Source organism: Aquarana catesbeiana, linkage group LG06 (genome assembly GCF_042186555.1).
Source record: "Aquarana catesbeiana isolate 2022-GZ linkage group LG06, ASM4218655v1, whole genome shotgun sequence".
NCBI lineage: Eukaryota > Metazoa > Chordata > Amphibia > Anura > Ranidae > Aquarana > Aquarana catesbeiana.
In genome coordinates this window covers 194,299,450-194,315,991 of record NC_133329.1, presented here as the reverse complement: position 1 = coordinate 194,315,991, position 16,542 = coordinate 194,299,450, and the positions used below count along the sequence as shown (strand labels likewise).

The following is a 16,542-nucleotide window of genomic DNA, read 5'->3' as shown; positions in this document are numbered from 1 at the left end:
AATACATACTGTATGTACACAAGGGCCTACAAAAGGCTGATCTCTTCCTTGTACAAACTTCTATATGAATCCTCTGTCACCTACAGAACATCATCAATACTATGGCAAAATAGGAAAAAGCTCTACAACATACTATTTTTCGGACTAAGTGGGCTAAAATCTGAGCAGTAGCAGCCAAATCCTCCCTTTGTGTGATCTACAAAGAAAATATATATAAGCTTGTGATTTTTTGGTATAGGACACCTGAAGTCTTACACGCTTAGGACCCGACAATATCTAAAGACTGTTGGGGATGTGGTCAGGATATGGGTACATTATTCCACATTTTTCAGCAAATGTCAACCCTTTTTTGCACAGACAATAGGACAGGTGCTGGGTTAACCATCTTCTTAGACCCTATACATTTCCTTCTTGGATTACCATTCCCAGGAACACTCATCCTAACTGCGACCAGACAACTTATTCCCCAACAGTGAAGAACATCTGTTACTCCAACCCAAAACCAGCTTTTACAACAACATAGCAGATATTAAACAATTAGAATATCTCACGGCTAAAATAAATGAACGATTGGAACATTTTAATCAAATATGGCAATATTGGGACAGCTCACCCTAGGGTGTCTCTGAACTATCTTCCTTCAGATGACCCTCCTTCCCTACATATATCACAATTGGAACAAGTCTCTTAAACTCGTGTGCACCCTTCCCTGCTCTGATTTTACTTTTTATCCATTAATGAAATAGTTCTACTTTGTTTTTTAAATGTATCCAATTTCTGCAAATTTGGCCATCTTATGGTGTTTGGCTGTTTCTCATTGGTTTTTGCTGAATTGATACGTAACTCTGATCTCATGACACTCACGGCAGAAACCATGTGATGTGAATCGATTTTGTATGCTCAGTTCATGTACCTTTGTAATCAACTGATTGGATTCTGTAATCCAGATACTATTTTTAAAAATCTCAACAAAAGTTACAATTATAAAAAAAAAAAGAAGAAAAAAAAAGCTTGGTCTTTCACTAAAAAGTTAAAAGAAAATTTAGATTTCTACTTACAGAACCCTGCTGAACATTGTGTTCTGGTGTGGAAGAAAACATTGACAGGTCTCCATTTAGAATAACATCAGCCAAACAGTTAACCAATGGTGCATAATGGATTGTCAAAAAGACCTAGATAAATTAGAAACACAAAAAAGGTACAATTTGAAAAATGTTTAAAAATTGTATACTAAAAAAATACAATTTGCTAAATTATAATTAAAGGAATACCCAAAACTGATCACTGTAATTTTTGGTAGAATGGACAGTGTTCATTTTCCTATCAACCTATTTGTAATTTTGCAATCAGAATGAATACAGTTTAAAGAATGTCACAATATACAGAAACAACCCTATACATTTGATTAATTTCTGCCTGAGAGAAGAAATCTAGGTGATTATTGTCAACACTTGTTGAAAAAGTGCAATAAAGCTGGCCACAGATGGCTGATGAAAAAAAAAAAAAAAAAAAAAAAGGAACAGATTTCCTCACCCACACATTCTCTCGGTAGGGAAGGCATTGATCCTGTGTTCCTGGATCAATACATGGATCAATACCTTCCCCTAGTAAAAGCACCTCCCTCACGTTAGAAAACACTGGCTAGGCACACAGTTAACCCCTTGATCGCCACTATTTAACCCCTTCCCAGCCAGTGTCAGTACAGCAACAGTGCATATTTTTAGCACTGATCACTGTATTGGTGTCACTGGTCTCCAAAAAGCGTTAAAAAAAAAAAAGTGTCAATGTTCCGATAGTCTTCCGCAATATCTCAGTCCCGCTATAAATCGCTGAGCGCCGCCATTGGTAAGAAAAAAAACAACAAAAAATATTCCATAGTTTGTAGACGCTGTAACTTTTGCGCAAACCAATCAATATACACCTATTGGGACTTTTTTTAAATATGTAGCAAAAAACATATTGGCCTAAATTAATGAACAAATTCGTTCTTTTTTTTTTATTTAGCAGAAAGTAAAAATACACATTTTTTCTCAAAATTTATGGTCTTTTCTTTGTTTATAGTGCAAAAAACATAAACACCATGATGATCAAATACCACCAAACGAAAGCTCTATTTGTGGGAAAAAAAGGACATAAATTTTGTTTGGGTACAGCGTCTCACGACTGCACAATTGTCAGTTAAAGTAACGCAGTGCCGTAACGCAAAAAATGGCCTGGTTATGAAGGGGGTAAATCTTCCAGAGGGCAAGTGGTTAAAGTAAACCTATTCTTTGCCAATGCTGGCCAGAGCAACCGGTTTCTCCCATCCCCAGCTCATCTTCCGTTCTTTCAATTTCATGCCCGACACCTGGAAGTGCAAGATCACGTTATATACACATTATCCTGCGCAGGGCGGCCACTATGTAGCAGTAAAACTGCTATAGGGAGGTCGGCAAGTGGTTAAACTATATGCTGGAACTGTTGTAATCTGGTTGCGGTGTCCATAAACACTTAAAAATTTGCATCCTTGTCTTTTTGTTATTTAAAAGACAATAATTTGCACTGCATGTGATGAAACCCAAAAAACATTATGTAGTTAGGTCGATATATATTTGGACACCGGCACAATTTTCATACTTTTAGCTCTGTGTGTCACCAGAATAAATTTCAAACAAAACAATCCAAATTAATTCGAAGTGCAGATATTCAGCTTTAATTCAAGGGGTTAAACATTAAGATCAAATCCACATTTTTAGGAACTGCAACCATTTTTATACACCATCCCTCAATTTTTAGGGGTTCAAATGTAATTGGACGAATTAATATAATCATGAATTAAAATGTTCATTTTTAATATTTTGTTGAGAATCCTTTACTGGCAATGACTGCCTGAAGTCTGGAACCCATGGACATTACGAAAGACTGGGTTTCTGCCTTTCTGATGCTTTGCCAGGCTCTAACTGCAGCTGTCTTCAGTCGTTTTGTTTGTGGGTCTTTATGCCTTTAGTTTTGCCTTCAGCAAGAGAAATGCATGCTCAATTGGGTTGAGATCAGGTGATTGAATCGGCCATTGCAGAATATTCCACTTCTTTTCCTTCAAAAGATCCTGGGTTGCTTTTGCAGTGTGTTTTGGATCATTGTCTATCTGTACTGTGAAGCGCAGTCCAATCAACTTTGCTGCATTTGGCTGAATCTGGGCTGACAGTATCTCTAAACACTGCAGAAATCATCCGGCTGATTCTGCCTTCTGTCACATCATCAATAAACACCAATAACCCAGTGCCACTGGAAGCCATGTATGCCCATGCCATCACACTGCTTCCACCATGTTTTACAGATGACGTTGCGTGCTTTGGATCATGAGCTGCTCCAAGCCCTCTCCACACTTTTTTCTTCCCATCATTCTGGTACTAATGAATCTTAGTTTCATACATCCAAAGAATGCTTTTCCATAGCTGGTCTGGCTTTTTTAGATGTTTTTTGGTAAAGTCTAATCTGGTTTTTCTATTCTTCAGACTTAGGAATGGTTTGCACCTTGTGGTGAACCCTCTGTATTTGCTCTCATGAAGTGTTCTCTTGACTTTGACAATGATACGCCCACCTCCTGGAGATTGTCCTTAATTTGTCTGGATGTTGTGAATGGGTTTTTCTTTACCATAGAGAGGATCCTGCGATCATTCACCACTGTTGTCTTTTGTGGATGTCCAGGCCTTTTTATGTTGCTGAGCTCACCAGTGCATTTCTTCTTTTCTTTAGAATGTACCAAACTGTTGATTTAGCCACTCCTAATGTTGCTGCTATCTCTGTGATGGATTTGTTTAGTTTTTATAGTCTTACAATGGCCCGTTTCACTTGCATGGACAGCTCCTTTATTGCTGTGAACCTACATCATGCATTCAGATTCCAAATACCACACTTAAAATCAACAGCAGACCTTTTACTTGATTAACTGATGAAGAAAGAATGAAGGAGTAGCCCACATCTTGCCATTAAACAGCTTTTGATTCAATTATCCAATGACTTTTGGTCCTTTGAAAAAGGGGATGGCTATTCTTAAGAGCTGCAATTCATAAACCCTTCTTCAAATTTGGATGTACATACCCTCAAATTAAACATGAGAGTATGCACTTTCAGCCCATATTAATTATATAACTATAGCTTGAATATGTTTTGGTAAATACCTAAAAAAAAAAAAAAAAAATTGTGCCTGTTTTGAAATATATATGGACCTATGTCCATTCCGCTACCAGATAGCACTGACATAAAGGCTCACATCAATCTCCTACAGCATTAAGGAAGTTCTCATGCATAGTAAAGATAGTAAAAGTAGCTATACAGTACAAACATTTGATCAGCCACTAAGGACTGTTGCAAATACGTACGTTATGTCATGCAATACAAACTGTACATTTATTTTATATATACAATGTGCAATACAATAGATATTGAAAAGACGTAGCCTCATGAGGCAATAATAGAAAACAGATTCATTAGGTCATGCCCAGGTTAGCACTATTTGCAAACCAGCAATTCCCCGGTGATAAAATCTACTTTTGTAAACATATACATTGTGGGGCACAGCCTTTTTGTATTGCAAGAGTCTAAGTAACAGGAAAATTATAAAAAAATTTATGAGTTTATTTATAAATAATTCCGCATTGCTTATCAATACAGGAAATGTATCAGTCCTTTAAATGTTCATAAGTTTGATTTGCCAGTAAACTGACCTCACTATAAAGATCTGTGGCTCAACAGTGAAACGCTGCTCTGCAATGTCCCCTTCTTCAAACATTTTTTTTTTTTTCCAAAAGAACATGTTTATTGTTGAAAAGAAAATTCAACATACATTAATAATTACATATCATACAAACGTAGGATAGGATATTGTACATTGAACGTAGGTAAATACATTTTAACCTGTGGAGTGTACCAGTGCATAGATACCTATAAGGCTTTAAGTAATGGAAATTGGCATTTTCCCTGAATTATCTCTTCCAAAAACAGGAGTTATAACAGTAAGTACAGACTTTAATGTATTGCATTGCGGCATTATATCGGACGGTGACCGTGTCCCACTCATCATATATACGGGTTAACATCATAGGTTAACTCACACATGTATTAGCATTGTTTAACCATTTATATTTTATGGTACTTGTTTGGGCATCCCCTGTGTTTGTACATAATCTTTTTATATGGTAATGACGCATTCACTTCTCTAATCCAGGCCTGTATGGTGGGAGGGCCTGTACTCATCCAGTGTTTAGCGACTAATTTTCTGGCACAAAATAATGATTCACTGAGAAATGTAACTAGGGATCTATCTGTGGTGGCATCTGGAAGTAGCCCGAGGAGACATAATTTGGGGTCAAGTTGGACCGGTGATCCCATGTGATCGTGCAGGAATTTTATAATCTGTGTCCAGTAGCCTTGTATCACCGGGCACAACCATAATAGATGGAAGAATGAGCACGGGTTACTAAAGCATCTTGGGCAATTCGGGTTTTGGTGTGGGGAGAATTTGGCAATTCTAGAAGGCGTGAGATAGGATTTATGTATTATATACAGCTGAGTCAGGCGTTCTGAAATTTTAGGTGACGTTTTTTTAACATTCTCCAGTATATCTTCCCAATCAGAGTCGTCTATTGGCCCTACATCTTCTTCCCATATAATCCTTTCTGTGTCAATAATCCTTGCTACCGACTTATTTCGCAGCGCAGTGTATAGAGTGGAAATAAGTTTTTCTGGGTTTGTTCCTGTAATCACATCTACCAATGATAGTGTTTGTGGGTTGGGGAGGCCATTTGCAAATTGAGTTTGGAGCGCGTGTTTTAATTGCATATATCTAACTCACATAATGTTTGGAAGTGTCTTACACCAAATATAGTAATGACCTGGAATAAGAATACTATCCCTTTAGTGGCCCAACTGGTAGCCCCAGGTAGGGATACCAGCTCATTCAATTGAGGATTGTGCCACAGAGGTGTGTACGAGTGAAAGAAGTCGGCTCCAATAAGTTTGGTCGCCCTCTCCCACACGCATCTATGTTGGGACAGCAGAAAGTTTTGATCTTCTCTCTTATGCCTCCTGTTCCCACCTCTAAATAACACTTGTAATGGGGAATATAAGTTACTATTAGTTTTCTTACAAACTAAGAATTGGTACCTTTCTTCATCTGTCTTGTGGATATAATAAAAGTGCGAGAGCTGAGCTGCTTTGTAGTATGTATACAAATCCGGTAGGGCTGCCCCTCCTGAGGAGGTCGGGTTCTTGAGCGTATTCCAGGCCAATTTGTGTCTATGAGAGCCCCAGACAAAAGAGTTAATAATTTTAGCAATTGTTTTAAAGATTTTAAGGGGAATGAGTATTGGGGAGTTCCAGAGGACATAAAGGAACTTCGGCAATAGTATCATCTTAAACAAGTTGATTCTGCCCATTATTCCCAGTGGGAGTCTTGCCCAGGTTTGTGTACGGGATTTTAAGTATGAGAAGAGCGGTTCTATATTGTTAGTGATAAATTCCAGTGGGTGCTTAGTAATCTCTATGCCTAAATATTTGATGGAGGCAACTCTTTGCAAGGGAAGAGAAGCCGCGCTGTGCGTTGGAGATGTCATGTCTAGGGGGAGGATCTGAGACTTGGACCAGTTCATACTGAGACCTGAGTGTTTACCAAATTCCTCGATGGTCGATAGGACTGCTTGCAGAGATGGGCCAGTGTCCTCTAGGTAGAGAAGCATGTCATCTGCGTACTCTTAAAAAGGTCCCATACGCAACCCACAAATATGTGGGTTCTGCCTAAGGGAAATAACAAGGGGTTCCACTGCCAGGGCATACAATAAATGGGACAGCGGGCATCCCTGACGAGTTCCCCTTCCCAATGGAAAGGGATTGGATGTCCATCCATTCACCACCACACTAGCCAATGGGGAGTAATATAGTAATTGTACCCATTTTATAAAGTTGGGGCCGAATCCATAGCCCCTGAGACATTCCCACAGGTATCCCCATTCCACCGAATCGAACGCCTTTGCGGCGTCAAGTGCCACTACCGCTCTATCTCCTGTATTCTCGTGGTCTGCTTGGATATTCATGTGCAGGCGTCTGAGATTCATTGCTGTGTTTTTCCCAGGCACGAATCCCGTCTGATCGGGATGAATGAGGGAAAGAATACTATTATTGAGGCGCATAGCTAGTATTTTGGCTAGTATTTTTATGTCAGCTTGAAGGAGCGAGATTGGGCGGTATGATTCTGGTAGTTGGGGATTTTTACCTGGTTTAGGGATTACTATAATTACTGCCTGGCGGAGAGTTTTAGGGAGGGATTCCGTTTCAAATATGTGATTATATAATTTCAAAAGTTCAGGGGCTAGTATCTCCGAATATGCTGCATAAAAGTCTAATGGTATGCTGTCCCCACCCGGTGCCTTAGCTGGTGCTAATGATGCTATGGCCAAAGCAACCTCATCCACTGTGAGAGGGGCCTCTAGGTCTTGCAGTTGGATCTCAGATAGTTGTGGAAAGGGGACATCCCGGAGAAACGTACTAGTTTCCTGTGCAGTAGCTCCTACCTTAGAGGAATATAAATCTAAATAATATTTCCGAAATGCTTCTGCAACTGCAGGGGGGTCTGAGAGTATGTCATTATGGGGACCTATCAGGGTTACTACCACTGGGGGGCTAGTGTCCTGGTGGGCCAGGTATGCTAATAATTTACCGGCACGCTCCCCTTGTTCGAATACGCGTTGTTTTAGAAAGAAGAGTTTCTTTTTAGCATTTTCATATTGTAAGTGGTCTAAGAGACGGGTGTGTAGTCTAATTGCCGCTGCTCTGTCCTGAGTGGGGTCTTTATGAAATTCCCGTGCTAGTAGGTCTGCTTTGTCTAAGGCTTGATTAATAACTAGGGCGGAGGAGGCTTTTATTCTGTTTATGCGCGAGGAGAGGACAGTGCGGACGTGTAATTTGTAGGCTTCCCAAACATGTCCCACTGGGGCAGCGTCCTTGTTAACATTAAAGTAAAATTGCCATTCTTCGTGTATGTCTTCTTGATCTTTCAACATTAAGAGCCAGAAGGGGTGTAGACGCCAGGTATGAGGTCCTGTGTTCTGGGCTAATTGGAGAGTTGCCCAACAGGGGGCATGGTCAGAGAGGGATCTAGTGTGATATCCTGAGCCTGATAGTCGGGGAAGTAGTGTGTCAGAAATTAGAATGAGGTCAATCCGGGACATGGTAGAGTGGGTTGCCGAGAAGCATGAGTATGTCTGGTCATGGGGGTGATTGTATCTACATGCGTCAGTCAGTGAGAATTCCTTTAGCGTGCGTCCTAGTCTAGTGATGTCAGGGGGGTGGGCACTCTGGCTCCACTGTATTCTATCCATCTGGGGGTTTAAAATCATATTGAAGTCCCCCAACCAAATTGCTGGTATATTGGGGTGTTGTGTCATATAAAGCAAGCCTTCTGTGATTAGATTGGATTTATATGGCGGGGGTATGTAGAATGCCATGATCAAATATTGCGAGGTGTACAGTGTAGGAAGATAAAGCTACCTAGGGGGTCTGTGCGCACCGAGATAATTGTGAAGGGAGTGGTTTTAGCGATAAGAACTGAGACCCCCCGAGAGTATGGAGAGTGGGTGGCATGGAATGCCCATCCTATCCAGGGCCGCTTCAGCGCGAGCCGAAGTTGTCCTGAAACATGTGTCTCAACTAATACAGTTATATCTGCTCGGTATGTTTTAAGGCAAGTAAAAATTGCCGTGCGTTTTAGTTTGTCTCGGACCCCACGGATATTCCAAGTGAGAAATTTCAAGTTAGCCATGTTAGTGGCGTAGCAAATTTTTTAAGGATATGAAGAAGGTGTTTTCCTGGGACACATGCCAACCCTCTCCACTCCAAGGCAAATGTACCTCCGCCTCTCCCTCTCTTAAAATAACATGTACATACGTTCATTTCATTGCATTGCAGAATATTATTCATGTTCTTTACCTTAACTTTAACCTTAACATTTTCCCTTCCCGCCCTCCCTGCCCTCAGCCTCCCAAACTTGCAAGACATTTAGAAAAAAAAAAGAAAAGAAGCAAATGCACATTGAACATATCGACAACGGCGGTAGCCTATTGGGCAGCGCCAGTGTCAAAACAACAATCTCCCAGTGGGGGCGAACAAGTACTGGGTAACAGTCCAGCGATGGAGCAACCGCAGTGAGGGTTATCAATCAGAACAAGAAAACCTCTTAAATCTGAATCCGTACTCCGCTGCGGCTTCTAGGAAATAGGGATGTGCAAAGTCCATGGCAGATATCGTATACATATTGTGGTTATAAGCCGATGACTTTTCCCTGTATTCCATTCTGAAGCAGTTAGTGACATGGTAAGGGTTAAGGAAAATAAAAAAGAAAAGAAGGGGAAGACTGGCCAGTTGACCCGGGAAGTGTGCCTGCTCAGAATAGAAATGTCCGCCGTGAGGGCAGTTTTAAGAAAATTTATGGGCTTTGTGGTATGGGTCGTATATCATTCAAGCAGTATTAAAGGCACCTTGGTATCTTCAAGAGATTGCAGAGAAAAGGTTGGAATCATTTGTAATCGAGTTCAGAACCATGCCTTGTAGCTGTCCTTAACCATCCATTGGCATGTAGATTGAAATCGTTATAAACACATGGATGTATGCTATGGCAGTCATGGAGGGTAGTGTGTACAGGGAATTGTAAAGTGGCACTCACGTAATGTTGCTGACCAAAACATGTTTTAGGCAGGCCGGTTCCTCTGTGCGTCTTGTTGATCCAGCCACGTTGAAGCCAGATTTGGATCCTCAAAGAAGTGTACCCGATCTTCACCGACTATATGAAGGCGGGCCGGGAACAACATTGCATACTTGATATGATGTGTTCTCAGACGGCGTTTGACTTCAGAATATCGTGCTCTTTGTCGCTGGACCTCCGCCGAGAAGTCTGGAAACGCTGAGATGAATCCGGATTGAAACGGAATGTTTCCTTTTAGTCTGGCCAGACGCAGGACCGCGTCACGATCCCTGAAGTTTAACAATTTTGCAATGAAAGTACGTGGGGGCGCCCCCTCAGGCGGGCTGGCATACGGTGAGCACGCTCCACCACGAATGTTGCCGAGAAGGCCTCTCTGCCATATGTAGCAATCAAAAGTTGCTCAAGAAAGGTGGCTGGATCTGTGCCCTCAGAGCCCTCCGGTAGTCCAATAAACCGAAGGTTGGACCTGCGGGTCCGGTTCTCCAAGTCGTCTTGCTTCTGTGCTAACTGTTGCAGCTGACGCTGCAGGTCCTCTTGTGAATGCTGCATAGGGTATAGTGTGTCCTCCGCCCGCCCAAGTCTAGTCTCAGCTTCAGTGACCCACTCCCTGAGTTTGGTCATGTCATGTCTAATAAGTGAAATGTCCACTTTTACCTCCTCTATTTTGGATGTTAGAGTGGCTTGGCATAAGGATATTGCTTCTAATACCTTCGCAGTGCGCAGGAGGGGCAGCGTGTGCTGCTGGCGCGGCGCCATCTTGTCCCTCAGAGTCCCGCTCTATCCTCCGGTACCACTCCAGCGATGAAGAGGCAGCGTTATTCCGTTTCGGCGGGGACATAGTTCACCCGGGTCGGTGTGCCAGATCACACAGGGTTTAGTGATCGATTGCAGTGTTTTTGAGGCTAAGGATGTGAGTAGAAGGATCTGCCGCGAGCGGAGCTTCAGTCACGCACGTCTGCTCACATCGCTGTCCAGGCCACGCCCCCTTCTTCAAACATTTTAACATTCTGCTAAAACCTTTGTGAACTAGTATTGTTGGGACCTTGAACAAAGGGACATATCCCAAAAGCTTGTCCTGAAAAATACAAGAATACAAAACTATGCTTTCTTTCTTAAGAACACAGTCCGCTGCAAGGTTTTTTGAGACATTTAATACTGACAGGGGTGCTTACAATGATCAGCTTTTATTTATTTAAAACCCTTTTCCCATAAGGAACTTTGCTGTAACTGATAAAGTGTGAGCTGGAGTTTGGCTAAAATGTGTTAGTGTATTTTGGAAATTTTTATTAATATATATATTGTCAGATGTCCCCCAGCGTCAGTTTTGCTGCAATATGCTCATGCGAGTGTGTCCGCACATACAGACACCGGTGAAGGACCATTGGGTGCAGAAAACTTCCCGCGGACGTGGAAGATCTGTTCACCCTTTAAGGGATGTTCCCTTATGCCTCACTAAGAGACTGGCCACCTCATGGCGACTGCATCCCGGCAAACAGACATTCATTCATGGGATCAATAATATAGTCGTACAAAGCATGGCTCGCTGAGCCTCATGGAGTACAGTTCACGCTTATGGTAAACGATGAGAATATGCATACGGCCCTGATCAGAGCAATGTTAGCAGTGTTTGCACCCGCCACAATGTAAGGCACATTGTTTTGGATAGAAAAAATGGAAAAACTGTGCTATGAAAAAATAAGTTAAAATGAAAATACAAAATCCCAAAACTTGTCAGAAGCTGCAATTCTCCTGTATAACACCAACACAGTAAAAGTATATTAACCACTTCCCACCCGGCCACTGCACATAAACGACCGGGTGGGCGCCCTCTCCTCCTGAGTGGACGTTCAGGAACGTCCCTCAGAAGGAGCGGGATCGTGCCCGCGCAGCGGCGCGATCCCGATGTGCTTGTGTCACCCGGACACGGTGTATCTCCGATCGGCAGGAGGGCTCTGTGATTGGCCCTCCTGATCACATGACGGCCGTGTCCAATCACAGCCATCATGTGATGTAAACACAGAGCCGGTTGCTAGGCAATCGGCTCTCCTCTCCTCACACGGAAGTTGTCAGTGAGGAGAGGAGAGCAGATCGCTGCAGCCGGCTGGTGATCAGTGAGTATGAGCTGTATGAGCTGTTTTTTACAGCTTTTTACTCACTGATCACCAGTCTAGTGTCCCCACAATGTAAAAAACACAAAGTAAACACACATGTCCCCAAAACACATGTCCCCACATAGTAAAAACACCTGTCCCCCACATATGTAACAGTAAAATCACATGTCCCAATGATTATTTGCACACACATGTCCGTGATCACCTGCGCACATCTGTGCATGATCATTTGCGTACATCTGTCCATGATCACACGAACCAATTATTATACACTTAACGGGATTTTTTTTACCAAAAACATGTAGCAGAATACATTTTGGCTTAAATTTATGACAAAATTCGATTTTATTGCATTTCTTTTACAAAAGAAAGAAGAAAATATTGGGGTTTTTTCCCAAATTTGTGCTCTTTTTTCGCTGATATCGCAAAAAATAAAAAACGGAGTCGTGAATAAATACAACCAAAAAAAAAGCTCTATTTGGTTGAACAAAATGATAAAAATTTCATTTGGGTACAGCATTGCATGACTGCGCAATTGTCATTGAAAGTGTGAGAGCACTGAAAGTCTGGTCTGGGAAGGAAGGGGGTGAAAGTGCCAAGTATTGAGGTGGTTAAGAGAAAAATAGAATTAAGCTAAACCTTTAAATCATGAATGATAATTAATCAATATGTAGTCCACCAGTGCTCAAAAAATATATATAAACCATAATAATTGATTATATGAATTATAAATAAATATATGTTCAAAAAATTAATTAAACCAATAAAGTCCATCAATATACATCAATATAAAGTTGCTCAAAACTTAAGCGATGAAGTCCATCCGTATGTTCAATGGTGACTCCAAACGCTAATAGAAAAATTGTGCTGAATCCACCACCAAATTAGAAGAAATCACTTCTTACCAGATGACCGTGATCCCCCGTTACAGAGGATCAAGGAAAGCATGTAGTATAAAACACAGCTTGATTCCAATACGCAGCGAGTACATTTAAAGCTCTTCGGACTGCCTCATTACCATTCAGACCGATGAGTGGATACACATAGTACATATAAAATATAAATGCTCCAAATAGTGTAAAACCAGTTCTTAGCTGTGATGGCTGCATTCGTTTTCACTTTTAGGCTTTATTTCTTTTATTTTCATCAGGTGATCTGGCCAGTAAGTTTGCAGTCTTAAATGCTGGCAATGAATTCACAGAGAGGCTGGACAATGGTTACAATTTAACAGAGATCTTACATTCTGGCTTCTGATCACAGCTTCTAGGCAGGGGAGACACTGGCCTTTCAACAAGATCCTGGGATGGGTCAGGATGCTCCAACGCCTATGTTGCTCTAGAGAAGTAACTGTTTGCTATCTGTTTTGGATGCCAGCGTGCGCATTACAGCGGGAAACTGCACATGTTGCTCTGCACACGAACTATTGCATACGTCACTACCTGACATCCATTTGAAGGTATACATGTGTCTGATTGGTCCTTTTTGAAGTTATACAAGTGTCTGATTATGAAGCCGCCACTTCTCATTGTTATCCCTGTTCAGCCCTATAAATAAACAGAACCCGCCCTAGTTCAGTAGGACTTTTATGTCGATGTCCCAACGTTATACCAACCTCTGGGGCTGAATTACAAAAGCTGTGCGCCATCTGTAGAGGCGCACGGCGAGGCGCAATATACATTTTCATATTTACGAAACGGTGCGCCGGGAACAGAGTGCGAATCCCCCATTTACTATAGCGATCTCGGCGCAACGGGAGAATGCAATCTGTGCACCACTATGGACATGGCGCACGGCACCTTCAATTCAACATTAACAGAAGACGGAGGTGCCAATATTATGGGGTGATGTGGGGTGATGTGAGGAAGTTTAGTAACAACTGACCAAGTAACAAATATGCCCAAAATAGAAGGATAAGGTAACTTTTTCAGTGAAAGCCTGCAAGTATGTTTAGAACTGCGTGAGATCAATGTAAGCAGTGCGCATGCGCAAGCGGCTCTTGCGCTCGTTCAAATGCGTTTGTTCACATGCAATTTTGTGGGTTGAATGGGCGGACCTCTAAACTTGTAAATTTTTTTCCTTTACGCTGGTTCACCTCTATGTATTTTTTTAAGGAGATTTGCACACATGCTCATGCATGCTCATGTTAGCATGCTATGTCGCCAACATGTGACATGCACCTTGTTAAAATTATGTAAAAAGACTCCTGCTCCACTAGCTCCTCCTAAAAGGGCATTTAACCATCCCCCTCAAATGCACATGATTTCCTTGGGCTAGCTTTTGCTTTTAAAGGGGAACTCCACACTCCATTCTCCAATGCTCTTGTCTCTCCCTCTAATCCCTTGGATTTCCATGGGCTAGCTTTTGCTTTTATAGGAGAACTTTAAAAGGGGGATATATGGTTGGGACCTGGGCCCCCATACCCATTTTAAGGCCAATAACTAGAAGATAAGCCAGCCAAGTGGGGACTAACAAAATTAAGTCAGTTCCCATAAACTGCAATGGTATTTGTTGTATAACTTTTGCCCATGTTAGGCTCTTTATTTGCCCTCCTGGACTGGAGGGTGTTTGTCCCATCTGTAATTTTGTAGCGTGCTGGATGATGTGCTTAATTTTGGACAGGGGGGTGGCTTATGTTGTGCTACCTGCATTTGGGTTGTTCTGGGCATGCTCAGGGACTTTGATTTTTTGTTATTGTGTCAACAGCACTTGGATTTTTCTGGGCATGCTCAGAGAGTGTGTTTTTGGGTTAGTAAATTAAGGACATCCTTAACAGGTGTACCCACTTTGAAGTTCTGTCTCTACATTGGGTGAACTTGAATATTGTGTGATTCATGTACTGTGCATGTGTTTTCAATTGCCTCATTAGCACGCAAACCTACCGTATGTTATATAAAGCGTGCAGATAGCATTCTTTACCTTGCCCTGAAAAGAGGCAAGATTGCTTGAGTGTGTGTGTGTGTGTGTGTGTCAGGCAGGCAAGAGAGTACATTTGGGTGTCCTTATAGAGTTTGTAACACATGTATTTTCTCTTTGTATTTTGTTTGTTATGTCTTTGCAAAACAGATGTGTTTTAGAGCATTTTTTTTTTTACTTTTGTTTATTTTATTTTTTTTTGGGGGGGGGGATATTTTTGCGATGTTGTCATTGTGTGTAGTTTGTAGGTTGTTAGTTTCAATTTGATATAATTGTCTATGCTGCATTATTCTGCAAAATCTTCCACAAGATGTTGTGACTAATAAATGTTTAAATCCTTAAGAGGCTGTCCATTTGTGGGCGCAGTCCTTTTAATTCTTCTTAGGCCCCTTTCACACGATCGGACCGTTCAGGTCCGCCTGTCAGTTTTGACGGCGGACCTGAACGGGCGCTCCATGTTAGTCTATGGAGCGTCGGATGTCAGCGGAGACATGTCCGCTGACATCAGACCCAGTCCGATCCGCTAAAAGCAGACGGATGGCTCTACATCCAGGTCCGTCGCTGGCGGATCAGGTGAGATCTGATGAAAACGGACATGCTGTCCGTTTTCATCCGATCCCTCCATAGGCGGCAGCGGCGCCTGACAAGCCCCTCCCTGCTCAGTGAGCAGAGAGGCACCTGTCATCCGCCGACTCAGCGGAGATCAACGGATAGATCTCCCACTGAGCCGGCGGACCGAGGCGGGCTCCGTAGAAACGGAGTCCGCCTCGTGTGAAAGGGGGCTTAATTTCCTCTGCAAAATGGTCAGACCTCAAAACCATATTCTGTTAGTATCTCAAATTAATATACATGTGTTTTTTTGCTTTCCTTGCTCTTTTCCAAGTCCTGTTTTGTTGACCAATGACATTTGTAGCAAATTTTTGTGTTTTGTTAATTTTCATGCAGCAGATTTCCCAGCTGCAGCTTAACTAGGCTGATTGGCATGGCAAAACAAAAAAAGGTGTGATTTGTCTAAAAGCTACTTTCCTGGTGCCTTCATGGCAGCATATGCATGGATTGTGCAAATGCTGCCATGGATAGGCACCAGGAAAGGAAAATTACAGAGAGGTAAGTAAGTATTTAAGTATTTTCCATTTTAGCGCAATGGTTCTCAGCCTCAGTCCTCAAGTACCGCCAACAGGACATGATTTGGGAATTTAAAAAAAATTTTTTTTTTTAATTGTTTATTTATGTAGTGAAAAAGGTCCACATGGATCGCAGATGAACATTGTTACACAATGTTTTGGGAATTTATCTTAGCTAAAATAGCTGGCCAAAATACCAAGCCATTGACTGTGATTTAAAGCACCCATGCAAGATGAAGGAAAACCTGCAAACATGGCCTGTTGGGGGGTACTTGAGAAGCACTGATTTAGAGCACTGGGCTAAAATCTAGCTCAAGACAATCCTAATTATAATTGTGGGCATTTGAGGGAAACCGAGTGTTAGAACCCCCACTTGTCTTTTTTGGGTTGGGCTTTGTGTCCCTTTTCTGAAAATTGGCTTCACTTCCTGTCACATAGCCAAACAGGAAGTGAGGGTAAAACCCTACCAATGTCTTTCCTTGGGGACACACAGGTCAATCTAACTAGTGTCCCCATTAGGCAAAATGCACTCTTATCAGGGGTGCAGACACCCCCAAAAACTGACAAGACTTCTAATCCCTCTGCACTCTAACCCCAAGCAAATAAGAAAGTTTAGTTCAACTTTGCAAAAGACACATTCCTAAGTTCAACTGTGATGCAT

The 16,542-nt window shown here is 41.9% G+C and overlaps 1 protein-coding gene across 11 annotated transcripts in view; it reads right to left on the bottom strand.

Moving 5' to 3' along the window:
• CLEC16A (C-type lectin domain containing 16A) overlaps positions 1-16,542 on the bottom strand; it is a 1,646,984-nt gene that overhangs the window by 1,067,026 nt on the left and 563,416 nt on the right. For 10 of the 11 annotated variants that reach the window (XM_073591186.1, XM_073591185.1, XM_073591187.1 and 7 more), the window contains one exon: positions 1,059-1,172. The exons of the other annotated variant lie outside the window; for it this stretch is intronic. In XM_073591186.1, the coding sequence (XP_073447287.1) occupies positions 1,059-1,172 (114 nt within the window). The remainder of the gene's footprint in view (positions 1-1,058; positions 1,173-16,542) is intronic. 11 annotated transcript variants of the gene reach the window in all.